General features: G+C 35.5%; 1 protein-coding gene across 1 annotated transcript; it reads right to left on the bottom strand.

The window, feature by feature from the left end:
- Positions 1 to 3,001: 3,001 nt before the first annotated feature.
- Positions 3,002 to 7,211, bottom strand: LOC119774166 (glutathione S-transferase Mu 3-like). Its single transcript, XM_038271549.1, has 8 exons — positions 7,048 to 7,211; positions 5,020 to 5,095; positions 4,863 to 4,927; positions 4,701 to 4,782; positions 4,506 to 4,603; positions 4,333 to 4,428; positions 3,561 to 3,671; positions 3,002 to 3,398 (listed from the first exon to the last, which is right to left on the bottom strand). The coding sequence occupies exons 1-8, from the start codon at positions 7,081 to 7,083 to the stop codon at positions 3,303 to 3,305; spliced, it is 660 nt and encodes a 219-aa protein (XP_038127477.1). The 5' UTR covers positions 7,084 to 7,211; the 3' UTR covers positions 3,002 to 3,302.
- Between the last annotated feature and the right edge of the window lie 5,626 nt (positions 7,212 to 12,837).

Raw genomic sequence — 12,837 nt, 5'->3', positions numbered from 1 at the left:
GATGCAAGGTCGTGACGGTGACGTCACCGGAACTAGGAAGTGTGCTGTGAGCTACAAATATTTTCTAATGGCTTTCTTCATGTATATAGTCATTTTGATTAATAATGATTAATTAACTGAATATTTTAGAAACATTTCGGGTATCCAGGAAGGCGTATCCATTGACTTAAATGTTTTTTTCAAACCGACCCGACTGCTACCTGGTGCGCTCCATTTGTAGTATCGGTACACTCGCTGAACGCGCGCGGGCCCACCATTCTATTGTAAAAGAGGTTATTGGTGTGTAACCACATCCAAATGATGCGGACCTTTAAAAAAGACGGATGTGACGTAGAAAGTGTCGCCTTTGAATGTTTTTATTTTGCACTTTTCCCCCTTTTTTATTGAACAAAATACATTAATTTACATTTTCAAGTAGGAATCAATCACTTTTGAATGTATTCATAATATTAACTACTTATCAAGAAAGTAAAAAACCTCAAGGTGACATGTAAAAAGCAGCAAACAGATTTAAAAAAGCTTAGGAAGGTAAAAACAATAATGCAAAATTAATCATACTTTTACAGCCACCTTTAAAATAAATATGGTAAATAGCATGTACTTATATAGCGCCTTTATTCAAGTCAGGAGACTTGACCAAAGAGCTTTACACTACATTCATTCACCCATTCACGCACACACTCACACACTGATGGTGGAAAGCTACATTGTAGCCACAGCTGTCCTTGGGCTTACTGAGAATATATTCAATATCTGAGTTAAGGAAGAGGGCAATAAAAATTTTGATTTATAATCTCTCTAATAGGAATGCGCCGGATAAAACTTAGCTACATATTAAAACAGGACTAATCATCCCAATTAAACAGCTATATACAGACAAATATATGCAGTGTTATGTCTACAGCCAGATAACTCTGCTTGAATGCTGAATGTCTTCCAAAATGGCCAGAAGTGAAATTTACAAACCCTGCAGGCACCTTTTTTGCAGAACGCAAAAGACGACCCTCATCTAAATCCAAAAATAAAGGTGACTGAAGCTATTCATTGCCCCTTAGTTTAACCAACATGTTGTTGTTTTGTTTATTGACTGAAGTTAATATTACTGGCGGCCTGACCAAAGTCCAGACTTAAATATAAAAAAAATATGATTCCTTTTTCAGAGTTACATATGTTATAAAGGTTCCTGTCTAGTTTCCCATGGAAACAAAGCTTTTTGATTAATTAAAACTATTTAAACCCAATTTTCATATATATTTTTTAGTTATTTTAATGTAATCTTATGAATTAAAATATACCAATACTTTTAGTGCTACTAGTATACAAGTCAGCCTTTTAAAAGTTGTAATGGATCCCAATGCATATAAAAAATATACATGGCAGATTTTCATTGAAAGTAAATCATATTTAAATCACATTACGATAATCCTGTTTAGACATTCATGTAGGATACACAAAAGATATGGAGGTTCTTCACCGACATTTGAATGTTAGATATAAACAAAGTTGTTGAGAAGAAGAAAACCCAGATATTTGAGACTGATCTGTAAAGCTTTAAATGGTATTTCAAAACTAGTTTGGGGGCTAAAAAGCTGTAAAAAAGTACAGAAAACCATTCACTTCTAAGCAATACCTACGGTAGTTTGCCTGCAGATCTTGTGCTTTAAAAAAAACGTGTCGTCGGCTGTAAAACTGAATGGGGGGAGTCTGATGTCGCTAAAAATATAGAAGATGGTTTGTTTCTTCTAAAATCTAAGATTCTCTCCATTGTTTTGTTGTCATGCAAGATCAGATGATGGCTCCTTACCATGCAACAAAGTGGTTCACCGGCTCCTTGTACTCAACTTGTTGTCCATCTTTTATTCCAGCTTTTTTTTTATTGTCAATGCACTGTCACAAGTACAGATCAACAAAATGAGTTTTTTGCATCAAACCTATCCCCTTGGGGAGCAGTGGGCTGCAATTGTGTGGCGCCCGGGGAGCAGTGTGGGGTTATGGGTCTTTTGCTCAGGGACCCAGAGTAGCAGTGGGCTTCAAACTCGGAACCTCAGGATTCCAAGCTCTATGCCCTAACCACTAGGCTGCCACTCCTCCATCTCTGATGCACCCAATGACTGAAGACTCATTTGAGTATTTCTGCACATGAGGAGAGTCTGTCTGGAACTGGAAGTCAGAGTTGTACAGAGTTAAAGGGAATGGAGAGTGTGCTCTCCCATCATGCTCCTGTTCTGCTGAAAAGTTGATAAGACAGCTGACCCTTCAGTCCAACAAACTGTGGTCAGTTTATCAGGTAATCTTTGATCCAGGCGATTGTTGGTGCCTCCACCAGTCTTCTGGAGTTTCTGACAAAGTAAATCAGGCTGAATTGTGTTAAATGCACTGGAGAAGTCAAAGAACATGGTCATTGCAACTCTGTCTGTGTTGTCTAAATGACAGTGGGTTTGTTGAAGCAGGTGTATGATCTTCAACTCTAACTCCATGGAGATATGCAAACTACAGGGGATCCTGACAGCTGCTTGTTTGCTCAGTTGGACAACAGAGGCCAAGACAATATTTATAATTAAGCATGACCAAAATCAAACTTTTCATTAGACTATGAATGTCAAGTCTTGCCACTTTAAATAGCTTTTAATAGACTACAGTCAGATCTAGACATTTTTCAGATATAGGGATCCTCAATGAAGGGAGTGAAGCAGTGTTGAATTGTTAGACATTGTGTAATCTGTATCACACAGAAACCCTTTGTCCCCATTTATTCAAAAATTATTTCTACAAACAGCAAAAAAAACAAAAACAAAAAAAACCTTAAATGTGAAAAATTCTGTTCATCAGATCAGGTGCAGGTCATACGACACTTGGACTTTGATATGTTTATTATGTGATTCTCTGCTGCAACATTGTGATGCACTGGGATGAATATACCCCAAACCCTTGAAAAGTGAAACATAGATTCAAAGATGTGACATTATTATAAAGAGTTTGATGTTAATGAATGAAATCAGACTGACGAGGGACTCAGTTTATTATGTCAACAAAACAATGATTACAAAAAATGTGAAGTGCTTGATCGTAAATTAAAGTTTTCATTTGCATATATTCCTACACTGCAGGATTAAGTGACTATTTTCCATCTGGTTAAGAAACTAACAACGTTGACTGCTATTTCTGATGTACAGCCCTTGCCACACTGTTAATAAAGAATTACAAAAAAATATGGTAAATTTACTTATGAATTTAAGGTTTCTCCAGTTAATTCCACTTAAGGAAAGCAGTTTGTATTTCTAAGGCAGATGTGGGTTTAGTGTTCACTCCTTCTTGTTTCCCCATTTGGCCATCTTGTTGTTGACAGGAGTCTTCATGAATCTGTCCGACTTCATGTAGGCAGCAATTTTCTCAAGGGCCTGTAATGATTAAGAAAAGTGATTAGATCCTATGCCTCTGAAGAGTGCAACTAAAGCAACCCATCATCTCCGGTTTATCAGACTGATGGTTATTTACTCAAATCATAAAGATCATTTCAGACAAGCCAAAAGATAGGAGCCCTCTTTAGACAGTGCTCTCACCTCGAAACGGTCCAAAAGGTCTTTGAGGTTCTTAAAGTCATCCAAGCATGATGGATGAAACATCCTGTGTTGATCCAGCAGCTCATACATGATGAAGTCAACAAAGGTGATCTATTGGGGGGAGGACATTATATAAAGAAGGAAGCACATAGGGTATTAAGGGAAGGATAGACAGAAATTAAAGTTTGGGTTAAGAGGTAGATGGGAGGCAATAAACGAGCAAAAAAACTACACAAAGAAAGGAATGAAAAGGGATGAAAGGCAAAAAGGAAGAACAGGAGGCCTATACTTCCTCCTACTGGTGTTAATGTGTAACATTTATAGGTGAGCTTGAATAAAACCAGGTGCATTTATTCTGTCATTTCAAAGACAATGGATTCCTCCAAGGAAGGATTATTATTGTCTTTCCAATTCCAAGTTTTCAATCTACTTCTATAAATGATACACTCAAACAGGTCAGAGGTTTGTCGACAGAGATTGTGCTTGAAGATATACATAAGTGTGAAACTAATCAGCCAGAAACTGGCATAAAAAAAACGACCAGCCAATGCAAAGCAGAAGAATTACTGGTGGATCAAACAAAAGGCCATAGAGTTGGTTTTACAGCTTCAAATATAAATTCCAACGTTGTTTAGCAGCGCAGGCATCCATAAACATGATAACATTTTAACAGATCACCTTTATTGTAAGATGAATAGTCAGATTTGTGGAATTTACAGCTGCTGGGAAGCTACTGTATAACAAGAAGTAGTCATACAATAAGATGACTTACCTTATCGCCAGCAAACCACTTCCTGTCTCCCAGGAAGTCAGAGAATCTCTTCAGAGTATCTGGCAGTGAGGTGAGGTACCCTGGCTTTATCTTGTCCTGATTTTATGAAAGGGAGGTTGGCTTTATCCATCATGAATAAATACTGTTAATAAATGTTTGAATTATTAACTTACAAGGTCAGTGTAGCACATCCTCACAAACCCGTTTCTAAAGTCCATGGACTGGTTCTCCAGCACGTCCACTCGGACTTTTTCATCCTCAGTCTCTCCACCTGTTTTCACCAAAGTTTAGAATTAAGATTTAAGAGAACAAAACTGTTAAATTAAGAAAACAGTGATGGCTAATGAATTACAGATAACAACACTTACACATATTGTGCTTACGAGCGATGTACCTCATAATGGCATTGCTCTGCGTTATCTTCCTGTCTCCATCCACCAGGTAGGGCAGCTATGGTGTGGGATTAAACTACCATCAACAAAACCCTTAAACCTGCTACCTGGTAAAAGGAAAACAGTGTTTTTACTTACATTGGGGAAGTCCATTCCAAGTTTTTCTTTCTCACCAAACCAGCAGGTTTTGTCATAGTCTGGAGCTATGGGACAGAAAAGTGACCGATGGATGAAATCAGAAGCTTTTGGTAGCGTACGAACATGCGTTCATCTGTTAGCTGAGACATTGAATCACCTTCCCCACAGACGTAAAACTTGTCCTCATACTTGGTCCCGGTGTACTCCAGTAGGAGGCGGATAGGCTGGGCAAGCTGCAAAGATCCATATATTAAACATCAAAGTGAATTTTATGTTTAATAAAGAATTTAATTTTCTATCTATTAAATGTATATTCACTTATAGTTAGTCACAACAAGTATTCTACATTTGTTTTAATAGTTATCAAATATTACACTCGTAAAAAGGAAACAGGTTTTGTCCTTAAATTAAGTGTGGTAACAAATCCATTACATTATTTTCAATAAATGCATTTGTCTAAGTGTCTAAGCCAAGTCATAGGCTACAACACAGGAGTAATACCTGTGGTTCACCAACAGCGACCCTTTTAAGATGGGTTAAATAGATATACCGTGTTGCTTAATTGTATTCCTGGGTACAAATATAATGCAGAGTGGAACAATTATTTATTGACTTAAATGGTTTGCTTGATGAGCACAAGCTCCATAAAGTATATACTGCTCAAAAAAATAAACGGAACACTTAAATTATATATCGTAGAACTGAATGAATTATTGTCATTCCTGGGCATGCTCCTGATGAGGTGGCAGATGGTCTCCTGAGGAATCTCCTCCCAGATCTGAACTAAAGCATCCAACAACTCCTGGACAGTCTGTGGTGCAACGTGACGTTGGTGGATGGACCAAGACATAAAGTCCCAGATATACTCAAATGGATTCACGTCTGAGAAACTGCCGGGCCAGTCCATTGCTTCAATGCCTTCCTCTCCCAGGAACTGCTGACACACTCCAGCCACATGAGGTCTAGCATAGTCCTGCATTAGGAGGAACCCAGAGCCAACCGCACCAGCTTATGGACTCACATCTCAGTACCTAATGCTTAAGGATGTTGTCTCCAGAATCACATGTGCTCATTGTGAACCTGCTTTTATCTTTAAAGAGCACAGGGCACCAGTGGCAAATTTGCCAGTCCTGGTGTTCTCTGGCAAATGCCAAGCGTCCTAAAGTACAACCCTCATCCCTATGAATCTCTAACTGTTTGTGCTGGAAGTCATTTTGCAGGGCTCTGGCAGTGCTCTTCCTGTTCCTCTTTGCACATAGACGGAGGTAGCAGTCCTGCAACTGGGTTGTTGCCCTCCTACAGCCTCCTGGTTGCACCTCCAGCCTCTGGACTCTACGCTGACAGACAGGAAACCTTTTAGCCACAGGTTGCATTGATGCACCATCCTGGATGAGCTGCTCTAGCTGACCACTGAAAGCACCACCAACATTTAAAAGTGACCAAAACATCACACATCTGTCCCCACCTGCAGAACTATTCCTTTATTGAGTTTCTTGCCAATTGTCAATAATTTTCACCTGTTGTCTCTTCCATTTGCACAACAGCTTGCACAATCTCTTGTCAATCAGTGTTGCTTACCAAGTGGGTGGTTTGATTTCACAAAAGTTTGGTTTAATTTAAGTTATGTGTTGTATACCTGTTTCCTTTTTTTTTAACAGTGTATTTTGCTCCTTTATTTCTATCTTACAACATCTGCATTCATCCTTTGGCGCTTCATGTTCCAACAGTAAAGCACATGCAGTAATAAAACTCATGTTTTTACAATAAACTATCACTTTTTAACATGAAAAGGTCAATTTTTATTTAAATGACAGCTCTATGCCTCAAAAACTGCATCTTCTGGCTTGCATAATGCTTATTTTGACTGTTATTTTTGAAATATTTACCCGTACTCCCAGACCATGTGTGAAACTGATTTCGTCTTTCAATTCTAAAGAATAAAAAGCCAAAAGGAATTGGCAAAATCTAAAAAGCTGACCGTTTTTTCTTTAAGTTTTTCTCCTTTATCCCGTTATCTCCTTTTATGAAAGCTGGGGAAATCGGTTTTGCTTTCCCGTTATTGATTTGGAAATGGAAATAACCGGAAGTAATTCCCTTTTCGTTCGTGGGCATAATCTGCAGACATCTGGAAGCTCTGCAAACTAGTTCTCCGAACAACGACCAAAAATGCAGCGGTTCAACTTACCCCGCGAATGTCCCAGTAAGCCAGAACCACAGCCATTTTGATTCACGTTTAGGTAGCTGGCGGTTTTTGACGAGATGCAGAAAAAGTGTAGCGGAGACGCCAAGATATGTACCTTTCACAGTAGAGAAAGTGAGGAAGAGGACGATGAGGATGATGATGATAATCTTCTTCTCGTGTAATTTAATGACGGTTAGCAAACCAACTTAAGGACCATCTACCGCCACCTACCGGACTGGAGGGTAATCATCGATTTAATGGCTACGGTTAAATTAGTCTATTTTTAAGGAATCTGGTTAGTTGATCCTGATAAATTTGATAAAAGAAATACTTCACCCTCTCAAATTTTCTCTGTATTTGAAACATTCCATTATGCTTCTGAATACTTGTCGCTTTTGTTGTTCTCCTATAAGATAAAAAATATTTTTGAGACAAAGGCTGTTATAATTATATATATATATATATATAAGAATATATTTTTTAGACCCAGTCCAGCCCTGGCCACATTCATTTGAAAATTATAAATATGCCATCATACAGCCAAAGAACCACTCAAATATTTATTAAGTTGTTAGGGGTTTGCATCGAACATATTAATGTGAAAGCAGCATAAAAAGTTTTATTCTAACAGCACGTCACAGGATGTGTAGCTGTACAGGCACTTTTAATATTCCCGCGTAAAAACGCTCTTTATTAATGTTTCTCCAATACAGGTAAATCAAAGTCATCTGGTGTGAAGGTGTATGCATAAAAGCACACTTACTTCTTGTATATTTTTTTTGTAAGCAGTTTCTCTGTAGAATATTCTTGATAATTGTCATATTTCTCTGAGAAGGTGCGCCGCACATTTGCAGCCCCCTGCTCCCCAAGGGGATGGGTCAAATGCAGAGTTAAATTTCTCCAGTGTGAGATTAATAATGTTAAATTATATAATTATTATTATAAACAGGCCCATTCAGTGCCCCTATCAAGTTAAATGAGCAAGCAAGGGGCACCGATATGAAAAATATATTTGAAATGTATCCAGTATGTGGGTTAAAACTTTGCTTTATGTCACGTTGAGCACATAAAAACTGCAATTATTTGTGATTACTTCTGATTTATATGGACATTTTATGTGATTAATCATGGTTGAAAATCCTAACTTTACAGGTGATGAAGCAGACTGAAAATGTTTTGTCATTGTCTCCTCTCTCTTCTTTCTTTCATCTTTTTCTTTTTTCTTTTTTCCTTTTCTTCTTCTGTTTTTCTGCTCTATTTACATTGCAGTGTCCATATAAACTGTAAAACTCCCTGCATAATCATAATAAAGCAATTTATATGCATGAAACAAGTGGAGCAATATGGCAATTGCCATACTGCTACACTTGTGAAAGTAAAATCTGTTGGGCTCTTTTTGGCATCAAGACAATTATTCTTATTGCCACATTGCCAGACAGGACACTGTAAAAAAAAAAAAAAAAAAAAAAAAAAAAAAAAAGAAAATCCTAACTGATTGAAAGGCATTTTTGCAACTGATCATGATGTGATGTGGCAAATTACAGGTGTTTATCAAGTCTAGTGAGGTCAGTCACTAAAAATAGCATAATTTGAGTCCCTCTTACCTCTTTAAATGTGAATTTTAATCTATTTAATCACCAAAGTGTATGTTTAAACCACCTTACATACAAATTAAATGTCTCACCTAATGTGGCATAATTTTTTTTTTACTGAATGTAAGTTTCTTTTGAGATATATGACTTTTTAGTTGGCGACATATATATATTTGTTTCTAATGTCACTCAGGGTCTAGCAGAGAGTGTGCCTTGAATATTTCAAATTAGGCAATTAACAAATCATTAAATTACTTTATTAATCTAAAGTTCCTTTTTTTTCTTTTTGTAGTCATGTTTTTTTTCCAGTTTAACAGTTATTCATTCATAAAATCACAATATTTATAACTGTCCCTTGAAAAACCCTAAACCCTGTTTCATAAATTATTCTTTATGTATAAATGCAATGGTATATAATCCTTAATAGAGTGTAAGCATGAATGTGGTGGAAAGTGCTTTGGTGCTTTGCTCTGTAACTTCACAAGTAATTAAATCTCTAAAGATAATCTTAAGATGGTTAGTAATTTTACACTTTTCAGTGAAGACAATAAAAATAAATTTAAGAAAAGTTTGTTCAACAGTGTTTACTATTCATAGTATAGTGCCATTAAGCAAAGCAGAGAGGATGTCAGGAGCTTCACATACTTTTTATCACCAGAGGTCAGCAAAGAGCTTTATTCTGACCCTGTTTAAGCAGCATGAATATGTATATGGAGGACAGATCCTGCCATAATTAAAAATAAATACGTAAATAAATAAATGCCCCAAAAATAAATAATCATACAATTAATGGCCCCCAAAAATATAATAAACAAATAAATGTATGTAGAAATTAAATTATACTGTCAGACATACATATATATATCTTTTAATTAGCTTCTTTGTTTATTTGCCTTTGTAATAATTACTTTATTTATTTATTGTCTGTTATATTCTTCAACTTAATTTATTTATTACTTATTTCTTTAAGTATTTATTTATGTGCATTTTATAGTATTTTTGTCTGGTTTATTCTTCCTTTGTATTTTTTTTTTACCCTATTTATTTCTTCCATGCTTTTTATTTCTGCCTGTCGTATTTGCATTTTTGGGGGGGCAATTAATTGTATGCTTATTTATTTTTGGAGCATTTTTTTGTTTCTGTATTTATTTTTATTTGTTGTTATGACAGGATTGGTCCTCCATAGACCATACATCAGCAATCCAAATACAGATTGCTGTGGTGTGAGCCAACAGAGTTGACCAGGACAGTTAGATAAGTGTTGAAACTTTAAAAAATTGAGCGAAAGTCTAATTGCCTCCAATTGTTGAATGGTTGACCCTGAGAATTTACACAGGCATAATGGGAAAGTATTTTGGGTGACGTAGGATGCAGGAGTTCGTCCTGCAGCTGGAGGGTTGTCGGTTCAAACTCCATTAGTTGTTGTGCCCTTGGGTAAGACTCCTCACCCACATTGCCTATGCAGAATGCATCTGTCAATGTGCCAAAGGGCAGCTGGAGCTATAATGTAGCTTGTATGAATGGGTGAATGACTGAATGTAGTGTAAAGGGCTTTGGAGTCTTGAAAAGGTGCTATCTAGGTAGAGATTTACAGCTTGTTTCTTAGAACAAACTTTTGCAGCCCTTTGAAGACAGTGTCACGTCTAGCAGTGGGTTCAGCTGCACCTTCTGTCAGTAGTTGCAATAGTTAAACATTTCTGAGCAAATTATTTCCAAGATTTACCTTATAGAATAGACAATGAAGTATTATAAGGATGTGTTCAATCCATCATTCATCATTTCCATTCATCAACACCTCATATTTTTATGTCAACTTAGTAACAAAATATATATCTAAAGAGAAGTGTCAGTAGATAACACTTATTACACCCCAGTATTTTTCGTATTGCAAATCTGTCTGCGTGCAGTTTATTATGGTTACATTTTAGGACATCCCGAGGTCTTACGAAATAAGTTATGAGGTCTTGGGGAAAAAAATTATCAGATTTTATGTTTCAAGAAATAAGTTGTCAGGTCTAAAGAAAAACATTATATTTCAGGAATAAACTTATCAGGTCTTCGCTTTCAGCAAACAACTGAGCTTTTTTTTTTTTTTATTTAGTTTGATAAAGCTACAATCTCACATAAAAATGTCTTTAAGGTTTACTTTAAATTATTGGAAGCATAATATATACATTTTTAACTATGATTTTGCCCCAGTCATTGCAGTCTGAGCTTGGCCGATCTAACTGCAATGCATTGTGGGAAATGTACGGATATAGGATGTTTTTAGGCAAGAATAAGACTTTGTCAAGCACAGATATTTGCACAGTTGGTCAAGATTTTACTAAATAATAAAAAACTGATGTTTTCAAAAGCCTAAAGCCTGATTAATTTATTTCTAAAGAACTTATTAGAACTTAGAACTTATTTGCCCTAAAATGTTGTTTATCTTAGTTTGTATATCCAGAAAATTGTCTAAATGTTTTTTGCTTTTAGCTGTAGCAAGGCTTCTTGTACCCTCTGAATCACTGAAAGTTTGCATGAAGGCTAATGAAAAGATGGGAAAAATCATGTAACATTCATGAATTACCACTTTGTGGAGCTATCTTAGATAAAAAAAAATAAGGTCCTTTCCACTACACTGACTATAAATATCTAACTGATGCAGGGGTGTAATATTGGTTTCATTTTATATTTATAAGAATTTCCCCTTTAGAAAGTTCTCCTAACTTTCACAATTTTATCTGTTTATCTGTGGGTTAGTTAATTCTGTAGTTTCTACGTGAACCAGCTTTGGAGCAAGTAATCTCCTGTTCATAACCTCTTAAACATTTATAATTTCATTTGAGCTGAATTTTATAAAATTCATTTTGATATTGAATGTTTTTAGGCAAGAATATAGCTTTGTTAGCACAGGTATTTGTACAGTTGGTCAAAATTTTAATTTTACTATGATGATAACCCCTTATGGAAAAGTGAAGCTAATTAACTTTATAAACGTTTCAGTCTAAAACAGCCAACACGATTTATATATATCACGGATGGCTGTTTATACATTGACTGTTGTACTAATGATACTATAAAATGTGCTTTTATGTCATGTAGCTGTTGTGTGAACTAAACATGTAGCGTAAAAGAGCAAGGATACACTGTGAGACTGCAATCAAATATGGCTGATAAACTCAGTAAATTGTCTAAATGTGAGTTAGGCTGTCCAATAAAGTATATAGGAACAGGCCTTATCAATGTATTTACAAATGATATATAAGAATGGACAACATCTGACCAAAAGTTAATTCTGAATTTAGCTTCTTAGTGGTAAAAAAAAAAAATGTAGCTTCTTTTTAGTGTCATTAGGTACTTAGACATTAATTTACTATTTAAACTTTGTAAATTTATAATTATGTATAGTTTGAGTATAGTTGTTGAAAATTAAGTCAATTAAATTCTTTATTATTTAATTGCCATTACGATAATCTGAATGTATTGATTACTTAAAATTATGAAGAAAATAATAATGATGGAATCATTTTCACTATAATACAAGACTGATTCTTTTTTTTTTAAACACGATGAATAAAGCTTCTAGGTTTACACATTAAAGGGATTATTTAACACTTAGTTGAATTTAAAATACTGGTTGAGAAAAGGCAGTGGTTGACCTCATGGTCGCTTTGATTACATTTCTAACATTGGTCTGGTATTGGAAAAAGGGCATAGGAATATATGGGAAAGTGCAGCGACATAATTACTCAGCATTTTGCTCAAATAAAAAAAAATGATGAGGGAACGTCAATGATTGGTCAAAGACACATGTTGTAGATCAATTTCTAACACCTTTTAATTTCTAACTGTGTTTTCTTATTGCAAAGAAAGACCTTGCAGCTTAAGTGACTATGTTAGCAAATTTTCACGAATTAGGTCAATGTTTTAAATGCTAAAATGATAAGAAAAAGTCATGTTTGTTTTAAAACTTTTGTTATGACTTCATGTGCCTTGCTTGAATAAAAAGGCATCAATAAAACAGTCCACATACTTAGACTGTTTTTTTTTTTTTATTAGAAGCTAAATGTCATTAATTAGCTTCATATCTAGATTTAAACTGGCTATAATATTAAAGTTATAAACCTTTTATTTAATCCAATATATATGGTTAACAGCTGGGTGTACATTCATGAAGAGGCTCCTCTTATTCATTCAAATATAGCTTTAGCTTGAG

The sequence above is a fragment of the Cyprinodon tularosa genome, unplaced genomic scaffold, assembly GCF_016077235.1.
Source record: "Cyprinodon tularosa strain WSP-4 unplaced genomic scaffold, ASM1607723v1 ctg8, whole genome shotgun sequence".
NCBI classification, from domain to species: domain Eukaryota; kingdom Metazoa; phylum Chordata; class Actinopteri; order Cyprinodontiformes; family Cyprinodontidae; genus Cyprinodon; species Cyprinodon tularosa.
Note: the sequence above shows the minus strand (reverse complement) of the source record. Positions and strands in the feature narration are given on the sequence as shown.